The following is a 12,432-nucleotide window of genomic DNA, read 5'->3' on the forward strand; positions in this document are numbered from 1 at the left end:
TTTTTCTTGAGCGATATAAAAGGGAATTTTTCATCTGACTTGAAGGGAGGAGGAGCCGCCATAACACATTACGCACATATCTGAGAGATTTGAACGCGTGATTTCTGAAGTATTTTTGGAGCTTTACTTGAAGAACGAAGACGGAGATCGATAGACCGGACATGGTGTCGACGACGGATTTATTTTCTATCTTTTATTTTATTCTGAATATGTTTGGATTTATGTTTTGTTTTATTCAGAATTTTATTATGAACTAAATTTTTAGAGTCTAGAGGTCGGATGAAACCTGGTGTAGACACTTTCATGAATTCTTGATTTTATTGAATTGAATTTCTTCTAGATTAATTATTTTTTCTAGAATTGATTGTCTTTTCAATTATCTGATCAATAATTGATTTGTTATATTTATTTGAAATCATTGCTCTGGAGAGGGGATTTTGAATAGGACATTAGAAAATACACTGTTAATTATTTATACAGCTCGGGAGAGTGTATAATTTTAACAGAGCTTTTTAAAAAAGAACATTGTTTTGTGATAGATCACTGCGATAAATTCTTAATAGGGATATTGGAATTGAATTGTAGTTGATAAACATTATTTGTTGCTCGGGAGAGGGAAATAATACACGTAAGTGTTTTTGGCTATTAATTGATTGGAATTCATGAAGATTAATTAATTAGGATTGATTGTTGTTGAAACCAGGTGAAATCTATACCTCCAGACCAATTTTTTCTCTGATTGATATTATCTGAAAGTTGTGTGCGTGCTTATCAAAAATATCTTGATTATTTTATTTTTCTGCAAAATTCTCAAAGTTTGATTTTCTAGATAAAGTTTTGACTATTTTAATTACAAGCACTGATTATTTTCATTTTACTCCATGTGGGATCGATATCTGAATTATTCACTCTATTAAAACTTGACACTCGTACGCTTGCGAGGAATTTTCACAACATTTGTATTAAATCTTGGAGGGGGAATCAATACATTCTTGTTATTTTCATAAGAAAAATTTTCACTGTTACGCAATTCAGGATGATAAGAATTAGGGAAAGGGGTACATCGATATCTTTCATAGCCTCTGGTGTTAATGTATTGGGCCTCGTCAGGAATGTGTGCCTTTGAAAAAGTTACAACCTTACCTTCAGAATTTTTAGTACTCATAACCGCTATCTATAAAGTCAATGCCAAGACTTGAGCAGATAAAGAAGTGAGAGGATCCACATCATAAACTCCGGCTGATTTCTGGATACTAGCTCATTCATTCGACCATTGAAAGTTGTTGATTGTCATTTGCTCCAACATCTCATACGCTTGAACAGGATCGTTTGCAAATATTTTGCCTTCAGCTGCAGAATCCACAGACATCCTTGTAGACGCATTCAGTCCATTATATGAAAATTAAATTTGCTCCCAATCAGCAAAGTTGTGGTTCGGGAACCGTCTCAACAAATCATTGTAGCTCTCACATGCCTCGTACAACTACTCAGAATCATTCTATCTAAAAATGTTGATCTCGATCTTGAGTTGAGTGGACTTGGCAGGTGAAAAATATTTCGCAAAAAATTTCACTGTCATGTCTTCCCAAGTAGTAATACCTCTCAACGACAGTGATTGCAGCCAATATCTAGCCTGATCCCTAAGAGAAAAAGGAAACCAACGCAGTCTAATTATATCTTCAGAAACTTCATTAATGTTTACCGTGTGTGTTATCTCCAGGAGCATCCTCAAATGCAAATGAGGATCAGCAGTAGCACTTCCATTGAACTGGTTTTGCTGAACCATATTGATCAAAGCAGGCTTAAGCTCGAAATTGTTGGCATTAATGGTTCCACGAGCTATTCCAGAATAGTGAGCCTGGACTATGAGCTTGAAGTGATCTCTAATGGTGCCCAAGGGAGGTGGATTATTCTCAGCCATTGATCTAAGTTCTTCTCTTCTTTTCTTCCTTAAAAAGTAGAGAATCAAAGCTATGAGATTTTCTCATTAACTGCAAATCAAAGAAACTGAAAAAAAAATCAGTAACTAAAAAAATAAAGAGAAACTCTAAATTAAAATCTAGACTAATTGGTAAAAATACTAATATAAATTCAATTAAAATACTCCCCGACAATGGCGCCAAAACTTGTTGCGTAATTTCTTGCTCGCAAGTGCACGATTGTCAAGTTTTAATATAAGAGTAAATAGAGTATCGTTCTCACGAAGAATATGCTTTGAAAATTAAATTAGTGCTTGTAATTAAAATAATCTAAACTTTATTTAGAAAATTAAATAGAGATTTTTTGCTATTCAAATTTAAATAATTAATAAAAAAATAGTAAACAACTCGCACACTTGAGATAAATACCACTAAGAAAAAATATCTAGAGGACTTGATTTCACTTAGTTTCGACAACAACAACTTCTATTTAATTTATGCTCCTGAATTCTTTTCATCTAATAACCAAGAACACTTAAGTTTTTATTTCTCTCTCACGAGTAACAAATAGAATGTATCAAATAAAATTTGATTTCAATATCCCTATTAAAAATCTAAGCTCAATGATATGTGATAAACGATGTTCTTTCAAAAGCTCTGTTAAAGTTATACACTGATCTCCCGGGCTATATAAACATTAACAATGTATTTTCTAATGGTCCTATTCAAAATCCCCTCTCCCGAGCACCGATTTCAAATAAATATGACAATTCAATTATTGATCAAGTAATTTAAAGACAATAAATTCTAAAAAACACAATTAAATTAAGGGAATTCAATCAAATAAATTAAAAAATTGTAGAAGTTATTTCAACTAAGCTAAATCATCCTCTAGACTTAAAAATTTTATTTCATGATAAAAAATAAATAAAAACAAATCATGTTTATGAAACTAGACATCAAGTTTCAAAATTTAAGAAGAAAAGATAATGTAACGCCCCGTTTTTATCTTAAATGAGTTTATTTGAGTTAATCGGAGATTATAGAGTTCACGAGCCTACTTGATTTTGATCAAGGTCCTTTTTGCAAAATTTGAATTTTTCAAGGACTAAAACGCAATTATCAGTTTTCATAGATATTTATAAGGGAAATGGCTTATTCTATTCACTCATCTCCTTCCCTTAGCCGCCTCCCCTCCATTGAAACGCTTCCAACGTTTCTCCAAGCTCCCAGATTTCAGTCTGAGCTCGATCCGGCCGTTGGAATTTATTTCTAAAGGCAGATTATCGATCACTGCAGTGAGAGCTCTGTTATATTGTAAGTTCTTCTACGATCGGATACATTCTAGTTTTTGGATGTTGTTAGAATCGTTTGAGATTCGAGTATGTTGTTCTAGACAGAGTTCTGATCGTTTATTATCTGTCGGTTTTGAATTAGAGCGACGTTCGGATTTGTTATGATTTTTGGAAGCCTTTTTCGAAAATGTGGATTTTGAGATTGATGGGTTTGCTTTGTTATTGTTGTTTTGGGCATTGATATGAGGTTATATCGGTATTGAACTGCTGTCTGCGTTTCCGGTTTGTTCAGTTTATAGCCGTTATGTCATCTGTTTGAGTTTTGGAGATTTCGAACCATTTTTGTATTGATTGAAGCTTTGGCTTGTGAGTGATCATGGTTGTTGATCAACTCTTGTATTCGTACAGATTCGTTGGAGTTTGTCGAGCCCTGTTTTAGCAGCATTGTTCATCGAGAGTTGGACGAAGAACGGTAAAGAGATTTCCTTGAACCGTTGTTTGTTGTTTAGGTTGTATAGTTGTTGATACAATCTTTTGTTGTAGCTTGTCTGGAGTTGGATCTACGACATTGAAAGGTAAAAGCAGTCATCGTAGCGGGATAGCATACTCGGAACAGTTGGTTCTCGAGTTTCCCTTTCAAATCACATATTGCATCTACACTTGTTCTAGCATGAGGAACTTGTGTCTTGTTGATTGATTTTGCTTTTGACTATGTGGCTTATGTTTTATGTTTCTGTTATGCATTCATCTTGAGCCTACGTTGATTCAGCGGGCAGAACCGCCCTTTTTGTTTGGACGTTTGGGAACTATGATTGAGTGTCCTAGGTCGTAGTCGTATCGCCTAGTGCTAGCATACTCATTATGGTTGCTCAAAGTCTAGAGGAGTGAGATATGTGGCACCACCTCAATTGGGAGAGTCGGTGAGTCATCACATAATCTCATCCTCATGATCCCAAAAGCACAGCAGCAATCCTTCGTTTATCAGATTTGATATCCCGGTTTAAAGACATGCATTTCATTACATTGCTATTGATGGTGTTGTTGTCTTGAAAGCATGTTTATTGTTGTATTACTTGATATGTTGCTTTTACTGGGATTATCATTCTCACAGGTTTATCCGGCTGTTGCTTTGTTTTGTATGTGTACTTGGCAACAGGAAGGGCAGGATCAAGTCAGCATAGACCTGGTTAGCATCCAGAGCAAGAGATAGAAGTGAGACTCGTTTAGAAGTCGAATCAGCATGTCAACCTAGTTATGTTTTGCGAACATGTTTAGTCATTCGAACTTCTCGTATTTGTTTTGTAAGCAAGAAACGATGTAGGTACTACCAAATTGAATGTTTCACTTCCCTAAACCTTACTTGTATTGTTATTGGCATGTCAAATACTTTTAATGCAAGTGTTTAGGTTTTGTTGAGTTTATTTCGGTGCCTTAACTCTTCTGGGCATGAGGACGGCGCGGGCGCGCGGCCTCTTTGCGAGGTAGGGGCGCGGGCGCTCTTACTTAGAGCGCGGGCGCGCTGGTATTTGCGCAGAATCGGTGCAGGCGCGCTGCCTTAGGCGCGGGCGCGCTGGTTTTAGCGAAGCTTAGGCGCGGGCGCGCGAGCCTTCGTTTAAAAAAAAATAATATAATAGGTTGTTTGTCCGAGTTTAGTTGATTAGAAACGAGGTCTCACATTAAGTGGTATCAGAGAGATAAGATTTTTGGTTGAACTAGAGTGAGCGGATAGATCGAGTCTGTGTGTATTGGCTTCTCGCATGTGTTTGAATTATTTTAACTGTATACTTAATTCCATGCGAGCATGCTTTATTGTTGAGAATTATTTGAATTACATGGTTATGTGATTTACTTTTATAAAGCATGATCTACTTGAGATATAACTGCTTATGTTATCGACTGGTATCCGGTTTTCTGAGCGGTTGTAAAGGGCACCAGTTGTAGCGATTGAGATATCTCGTGTCCTAACCTTTGTTATTCAGATGGGTCCTCGTCGAGTGATAAACAGAAACACACCGCCAGTTGTCCCTGCGATTGAGCAAGCTAGCACTGAAGTTGATCAGTTGGATGCTTCAGCAACTCCTATGGAAACCATGCTGAAGAGGTTTCAGTCGTTCAATCCGCCGTTATTGATGGGTTCAGAAAATCCAGTTGACTGCGAGAGTTGGTTGGATGATATCGATCAGCTGTTCGATTCCATTGATTACACCGATGACCGCCGAATCAGGTTAGTCATTCATCAGCTTCGTGGGGTTGCTAAGAGCTGGTGGATCATGACAAAGAAAGCAATGGAGAGTAGAGGTACGGAAGTTACTTGGACTCTTTTTAAATCTGAGTTTTATAAGCGGTTTTTCCCTATCTCGTATCGCAAAGATAAGGGAGCAGAGTTTGCCAATCTGAGGCAAGGGAATCTGAACATTGAAGAGTACGTGACTAAGTTTGATAGTCTGTTGCGTTTTGCACCGCTAATTGCCGGAGATGAAGAAGCTAAGGCAGATCAGTTCATCAATGGTTTGAACCCCGACGTCTTCACGTTGGTAAACACCAACAGGCCTAACAATTTTGCGGATGCCATGAATCACGCAAAGGGAGCAGAAGCAGGCTTGTGGAGGCAAAGAGGTAACCAGGTAGCACCTCAGCAACAGAGGCAGTATCAGAACCCACCATCTCAGTATCAGAATCAGCCACCTCAGCATCAGAACCAGCAGCAAAGGTATGAAGGTGGAAACAGTGGAGGAAATAGAAAGGATCAGTACAAAGCAAGAGGTAAACAGTTCAAGAGGCAGGGGAACAGTTCTTCTAGTTCCAGTGGTTCCAAGCAATTCGGTTCAGGACAGAGTTCTGGATCTTCAGCCATGTACTGCAGCAAGTGTGGGGGAAGACACTCACCGGATCAGTGTGTGGGAGTCTTTGGTAATTGTAACACCTGTCAGCAACCGGGACACTTCTCTAAAGTGTGCCCTCAGCGTAACAGAGATAGAGCTCAGAGTGGAAGTTCATCTCGACCTGCAGCTCAACCCGAGAGGCAGTCTTCTGCAGTGCACTCCTTCTAGCCCCAGCCGCAGAACAGACAGAGAGGTAACTCTAGTGCGAACCAGCCTCCGAGACAGCAGGCATGAGTCTTTGCTTTGACAGAGGATCAGGCTCAGGCAGCACCTGACGATGTTATAGCAGGTAACTGTTCGATTTTTGGTTATTCTGCTCATGTTTTGATAGATACAGGTGCTTCCCATTCCTTTATCTTTGAGAAATTTGTTTTATTGCATGCCTTGCCTACTGAGTTGTTGCCTACTATAGTAGCTGTTACTTCACCGTTGGGTGGAGGAATTGTTTCTGTCAGACTAGTCAGGAACTGTAAACTTTGTTTTGAGGGGAATTTGTTAGAATTCGACTGTATTGTACTTGGACTGTCAGATTTTGATTGTATTGTCGGTATAGATGCTTTGACCAAGTACAGGGCAACAGTTGATTGTTTTCTGAAGGCTGTCAGGTTCAGACCTGAAATGGCAGACGAGTGAAAATTCTTTGGTAAGGGTTCTCGATCTAGAATTCCTTTGATTTCAGTGTTATCTATGACTCGTTTGTTACAGAGAGGTGCAAAAGGATTTTTGGTTTATGCAGTTGATGTACTGAAATCTAGCCCAGCTTTGGTAGATTTACCAGAGGTTAGAGATTTTGCTGATGTGTTTCCGGAAGATGTTCCTGGATTTCCACCTATTCGAGAGATCGAATTCAGCATTGATTTGGTGCCAGGTACTCAACCTATTTCCAAAGCTCCTTATCGTATGGCACCTATTGAACTGAGAGAGTTGAAGGAGCAACTTGAAGATTTGATTGCCAAGGGATACATCAGACCTAGTGTATCGCCTTGGGGTGCTCCTGTTCTGTTTGTTCGGAAGAAGGATGGTTCTATGCGGCTTTGTATCGACTACCGTCAGTTGAATCAGGCTACAGTTAAGAACATGTATCCTTTACCCCGAATAGATGACCTTTTTGATCAGCTGCAGGGTTCTTCTATCTATTCGAAGATTGACCTGAGGTCAGGTTATCACCAGCTGAGAGTGCGAGAGGAAGATGTTCCTAAGACCGCATTCAGAACGAGGTATGGTCACTTTGAGTTTATAGTCATGCCATTCGGTTTGACTAACGCTCCAGCGATTTTTATGGGTTTGATGAACCGTATCTTTCAGCGTTATTTAGATGAGTTCGTCATTATCTTTATCGATGATATTCTTATCTACTCGAAGAACCTTACTGATCATGCAGAGCACTTGAGGACTGTACTGCAGATTTTGCGAGTTGAGCAGTTGTTTGCCAAGTTGTCTAAGTGTGAATTCTGGTTGGATCGAGTTGTCTTTCTCGGTCATATCATTTCTGGAGATGGGATTTCTGTCGATCCCAGCAAGATTGAAGCGGTTATGAATTGGCCTAGACCGACATCAGTACCTGAGATCCGAAGCTTCATGGGTTTAGCTGGTTATTATCGCCGATTCATAGAGGGTTTCTCGTCTATTACCAAGCCTATTACCCAGCTAACTCAGAAGAGTGCGTCTTTTGTCTGGACTGCAGATTGTGAGGCTAGCTTTGTTGATCTGAAGAGGAGACTGACCAGTGCTCCGATTATTTCTATTCCGAAGGGTACTGGAGGTTTCACAGTCTATGTGATGCTTCTAACCGAGGCTTGGGTTGCGTTCTTATGCAGCATAAGCATGTGGTGGCGTATGCATCGAGGCAGCTGAAACCGCACGAGACTCGTTATCCGGTTCATGATCTTGAACTAGCTGCGATCGTCTTTGCTCTGAAGATCTGACGTCACTATCTTTATGGTGAGTCTTTCGAGATCTTTTCTGACCATAAGAGCCTTAAGTACTTGTTTTCACAGGCAGAGCTGAATATGAGACAGAGAAGATGGTTAGATCTGTTGAAGGATTTCAACTGTAAAATCAAGTATTATCCGGGAAAGTCGAATGCAGTTGCAGATGCCTTGAGCCGAAAGCTTTGTTCTTTATCTCTTTCTACTATTGGTGTTTCTCAGTTGATCGATGATTGTTGCACTTCTGGTTTAGAGTTTGAAACAGATAGGGAGACTATCAGATTGTTTGCTATTCAAGCCGAGCCGGAGTTGTTTGTTACAATCAGAGAAGCACAGAAGTCTGAGCCGAGAATTCAGGTTTCAGTAGAGAAAGTCAGATCTGGGCATCAGTCTGAATTCCAGGTTAGAGATGATGTTTTGTTTGTGAATAACCGTATTTTTGTGCCTGATATTTCGGAGTTGAGACAGCGTATTCTTCGAGAGGCTCATTGCAGTCGATTTAGTATTCAACCTGGAGGTTGTAAGATGTACAACGGCCTGAAGAACCAGTTCTGGTGGAAGAGAATGAAGAGCGATGTTGCGAGGTTTGTATCTCGGTGTTTGAACTGTCAGCAAGTAAAAGCAGAACGGAAGCGACCAGGAGGTCTGTTGCACAGCCTATCTGTTCCTGAATGGAAGTGGGATCACATTTCCATGGATTTCGTCACGAAGCTACCACGATCCGTTCGAGGATGCGATGCCATTTGGGTAGTGATCGACCGATTGACAAAGTCTGCGTGTTTTATTCCGTACAGGATGACGTATCATCATGATCAGATGGCTGAGTTGTATGTTAGCAATGTTGTGAGATTGCATGGTGTGCCGAAGTCGATTTTTCAGACAGAGATCCTAGAGTCACTTCTCACTTTTGGCACAGTCTTCAGGGGGCACTTGGTACTCGATTGCATCTGAGTACAGCTTATCATCCTCAGACCGATGGACAGTCAGAGCGGACTATCCAGACGTTAGAGGATATGCTGCGAGCGGTAGTGCTAGACTTTGGCACTAGTTGGCAGGATTCTTTGCCTCTTGTCGAGTTTTCTTACAACAACAGCTTCCAAACGAGTATCGGTATGGCGCCTTTTGAGGCTTTGTATGGTAGAAAGTGCCGATCTCCGTTGTTTTGGGATGAATTGTCCGAGTCACCAGATTTGGGACCGGAGATGCTTAGAAATATGGCAGAGCAGGTTAAGATCATTCAGACCAGAATTAAGTCAGCTCAAGATAGACAAGCAAAGTATGCGAATGTCAAGCGTAGACCTCTGAGTTTTGATCAGGGAGACCGAGTCTTTCTGAAGATTTCTCCGTTCAGAGGCACTGTCAGATTCGGTAAGAGAGGGAAGTTATCTCCGAGATTCATCGGGCCGTACGAGATTCTCAAGAAGATAGGCGATCTTGCCTACAGACTTGCACTTCCTCCGTATTTATCTGGTATTCACGACGTTTTTCACGTCTCTATGTTGCGAAAGTATCATCCAGATCCTTCTCATATTCTTCAGCCTGACGAAGCCGAGTTAGACGAGACTCTGAGCTACTTTGAGCGACCGATTCAGATCCTCGATCGGAAGGAGAAACAACTCAGAACCAAGTTGATTCCGTTGGTGAAAGTGCAGTGGAGCCGTCACGGAGTCGAGGAAGCGACTTGGGAGACAGAATCTGACATGAGACAGTGATTTTCGGAGTTATTCGGATGACGTGAGTTCTTCTTACTGTCTTTAGTTCTTTATTCTATCTTATGAGTTGTGGTTCTCGTTGATTTCGAGGACGAAATCTCTTCTTAGTGGGGGAGAATTGTAACGCCCCGTTTTTATCTTAAATGAATTTATTTGAGTTAATCGGAGAATATAGAGTTCACGAGCCGACTTGATTTTGATCAGGGTCCTTTTTGCAAAATTTGTATTTTTTCAGGGATTAAAATGCAATTATCAGTTTTCATATATATTTATAAGGGAAAGGGCTTATTCTATTCACTCATCTCCTTCCCTTAGCCGCCTCCCCTCCATTGAAACGCTTCCAACGTTTCTCCAAGCTCCCAGATTTTAGTCCGAGCTCGATCCGGCCGTTGAAATTTATTTCTGAAGGCAGATTATCGATCACTGCAGTGAGAGCTCTGTTATATTGTAAGTTTTTCTACGATCGGATACATTCTAGTTTTTGGATGTTGTTAGAATCGTTTGAGATTCGAGTATGTTGTTCTAGACAGAGTTCTGATCGTTTATTATCTATCAGTTTTGAATTAGAGCGACGTTCGGATTTGTTATGATTTTTGGAAGCCTTTTTCGAAAATGTGGATTTTGAGATTGATGGGTTTGCTTTGTTATTGTTGTTTTGGGCATTGATATGAGGTTATATCGGTATTGAACTGCTGTCTGCGTTTCCGGTTTGTTCAGTTTATAGCCGTTATGTCATCGGTTTGAGTTTTGGAGATTTCGAACCATTTTTGTATTGATTGAAGCTTTGGCTTGTGAGTGATCATGGTTGTTGATCAAATCTTGTATTCGTACAGATTCGTTGGAGTTTGTCGAGCCCTGTTTTAGCAGCATTGTTCATCGAGAGTTGGACGAAGAACGGTAAAGAGATTTCCTTGAACCGTTGTTTGTTGTTTAGGTTGTATAGTTGTTGATACAATCTTTTGTTGTAGCTTGTCTGGAGTTGGATCTACAACATTGAAAGGTAAAAGCAGTCATCGTAGCGGGATAGCATACTCAGAACAGTTGGTTCTCGAGTTTCCCTTTCAAATCACATATTGCATCTACACTTGTTCTAGCATGAGGAACTTGTGTCTTGTTGATTGATTTTGCTTTTGACTATGTGGCTTATGTTTTATGTTTCTGTTATGCATTCATCTTGAGCCTACGTTGATTCAGCTGGCAGAACCGCCCTTTTTGTTTGGACGTTTGGAAACTATGATTGAGTGGCCTAGGTCGTAGTTGTATCGCCTAGTGCTAGCATACTCATTATGGTTGCTCAAAGTCTAGAGGAGTGAGATATGTAGCACCACCTCGATTGGGAGAGTCGGTGAGTCGTCACATTATCTCATCCTCGGGATCCCAAAAGCACAACAGCAATCCTTCGTTTATCAGATTTGTTATCCCGGTTTAAAGACATGCATTTCATTACGTTGCTATTGATGGTATTGTTGTCTTGAAAGCATGTTTATTGTTGTATTACTTGATATGTTGCTTTTACTGAGATTATCATTCTCACCGGTTTATCCGGCTGTTGCTTTGTTTTGTATGTGTACTTGGCAACAGGAAGGGCAAGATCAAGTCAGCATAGACCTGGTTAGCGTCCAGAGCAAGAGATAGAAGTGAGACTCGTTTAGAAGTCGAATCAGCATGTCAACCTAGTTATGTTTTGCGAACATGTTTAGTCATTCGAACATCTCATATTTGTTTTGTTAGCAAGAAACGATGTAGGCACTACCGAATTGAATGTTTCTCTTCCCTAAACCTTACTTGTATTGTTATTGGCATGTCAAATACTTTTAATGCAAGTGTTTAGGTTTTTGTTAAGTTTATTTTGGTGCCTTAACTCTTCTGGGAGAGAGGACGGCGCGGGCGAGCGATTATTGGCACGGGTGCGCGGCCTCTTTGCGAGGTAGGGGCGCGGGCGCTGTTACTTAGAGCGCGGGCGCGCTGGTCTTTGCGCAGAATCGGTGCGGGCGTGCTGCCTTAGGCGCGGGTGCGCTGGTTTTAGCGAAGCTTAGGCGCGGGCGCGCTGATGTCAGCGCAGGCACGCGAGCCTTCGGTTAAAAAAATAATAATAATATAATAGGTTGTTTGTCCGAGTTTAGTTGATTAGAAACTAGGTCTCACAGATAAGGAAAACAAAGCCGAAGTAGCATCCACGTCCTTCGTCTTCGATCTTATTTCTTCGCTTCCGAATTCTTCTTCACTTCCTTCAACATGGAGCTCTTCTTCTCTCTTAAATCTCTCACATTTTTTGCTATGATTTTTGTTGTGCCGATTCTAATGTGTGCGGCTCTCCTCCTTGTATTGCTCTTCAAATTCCCTTTTATACATGCTCAAAATCCCGGCAAACAAAAGCCCAACAAATTCGTTCTTCAGATTTTTGACTTTTGATTTTGTATCCAAATTTGCACATAAGCGCAGAATCGCTACTTTCTGGAGCATAATCGCTTCCTTCGCGAACCACTAGCGCACCAGCGCTTCTTTCTAGCGATTCTGCTCTTTCTTCTCGTCAAACCAGTAAAGCATCTCTTCATTTTAGCGCAGCTGCGGTAGTGCTTTGTGTCTAGGGCGCGCGACATTTTTTTTAAAAAAATCATATCTCACGTTCTATCCGTCGGATCGATTTGAAATTTTGACAGCAGTTTTAAAACATCTTAAATTCATTTTGAATGGTG

The 12,432-nt window shown here is 40.4% G+C and overlaps 1 protein-coding gene across 1 annotated transcript; it reads right to left on the minus strand.

Moving 5' to 3' along the window:
* Positions 1 to 1,258: 1,258 nt before the first annotated feature.
* Positions 1,259 to 1,921, minus strand: LOC140877499 (uncharacterized). The gene is made up of 2 exons (XM_073281036.1): positions 1,600 to 1,921; positions 1,259 to 1,350 (listed from the first exon to the last, which is right to left on the minus strand). Exons 1-2 carry the CDS (start codon positions 1,919 to 1,921, stop codon positions 1,259 to 1,261), a joined length of 414 nt encoding a protein of 137 aa, XP_073137137.1.
* Between the last annotated feature and the right edge of the window lie 10,511 nt (positions 1,922 to 12,432).

This window comes from Henckelia pumila, chromosome 2 (genome assembly GCF_033568475.1).
Source record: "Henckelia pumila isolate YLH828 chromosome 2, ASM3356847v2, whole genome shotgun sequence".
In the NCBI taxonomy this organism is placed as follows: Eukaryota; Viridiplantae; Streptophyta; class Magnoliopsida; order Lamiales; family Gesneriaceae; genus Henckelia; species Henckelia pumila.

Bases quoted from the DNA above. Each gene is read 5' to 3' on its own strand.
- LOC140877499 (XM_073281036.1), bottom strand. From the start codon at position 1,921: ATGGCTGAGAATAATCCACCTCCCTTGGGCACCATTAGAGATCACTTC. The intron at 1,351-1,599 runs GTATTACTACTT...TGGATTCTGCAG, and splicing joins GCAATCACTGTCGTTGAGAG to CTGAAGGCAAAATATTTGCA.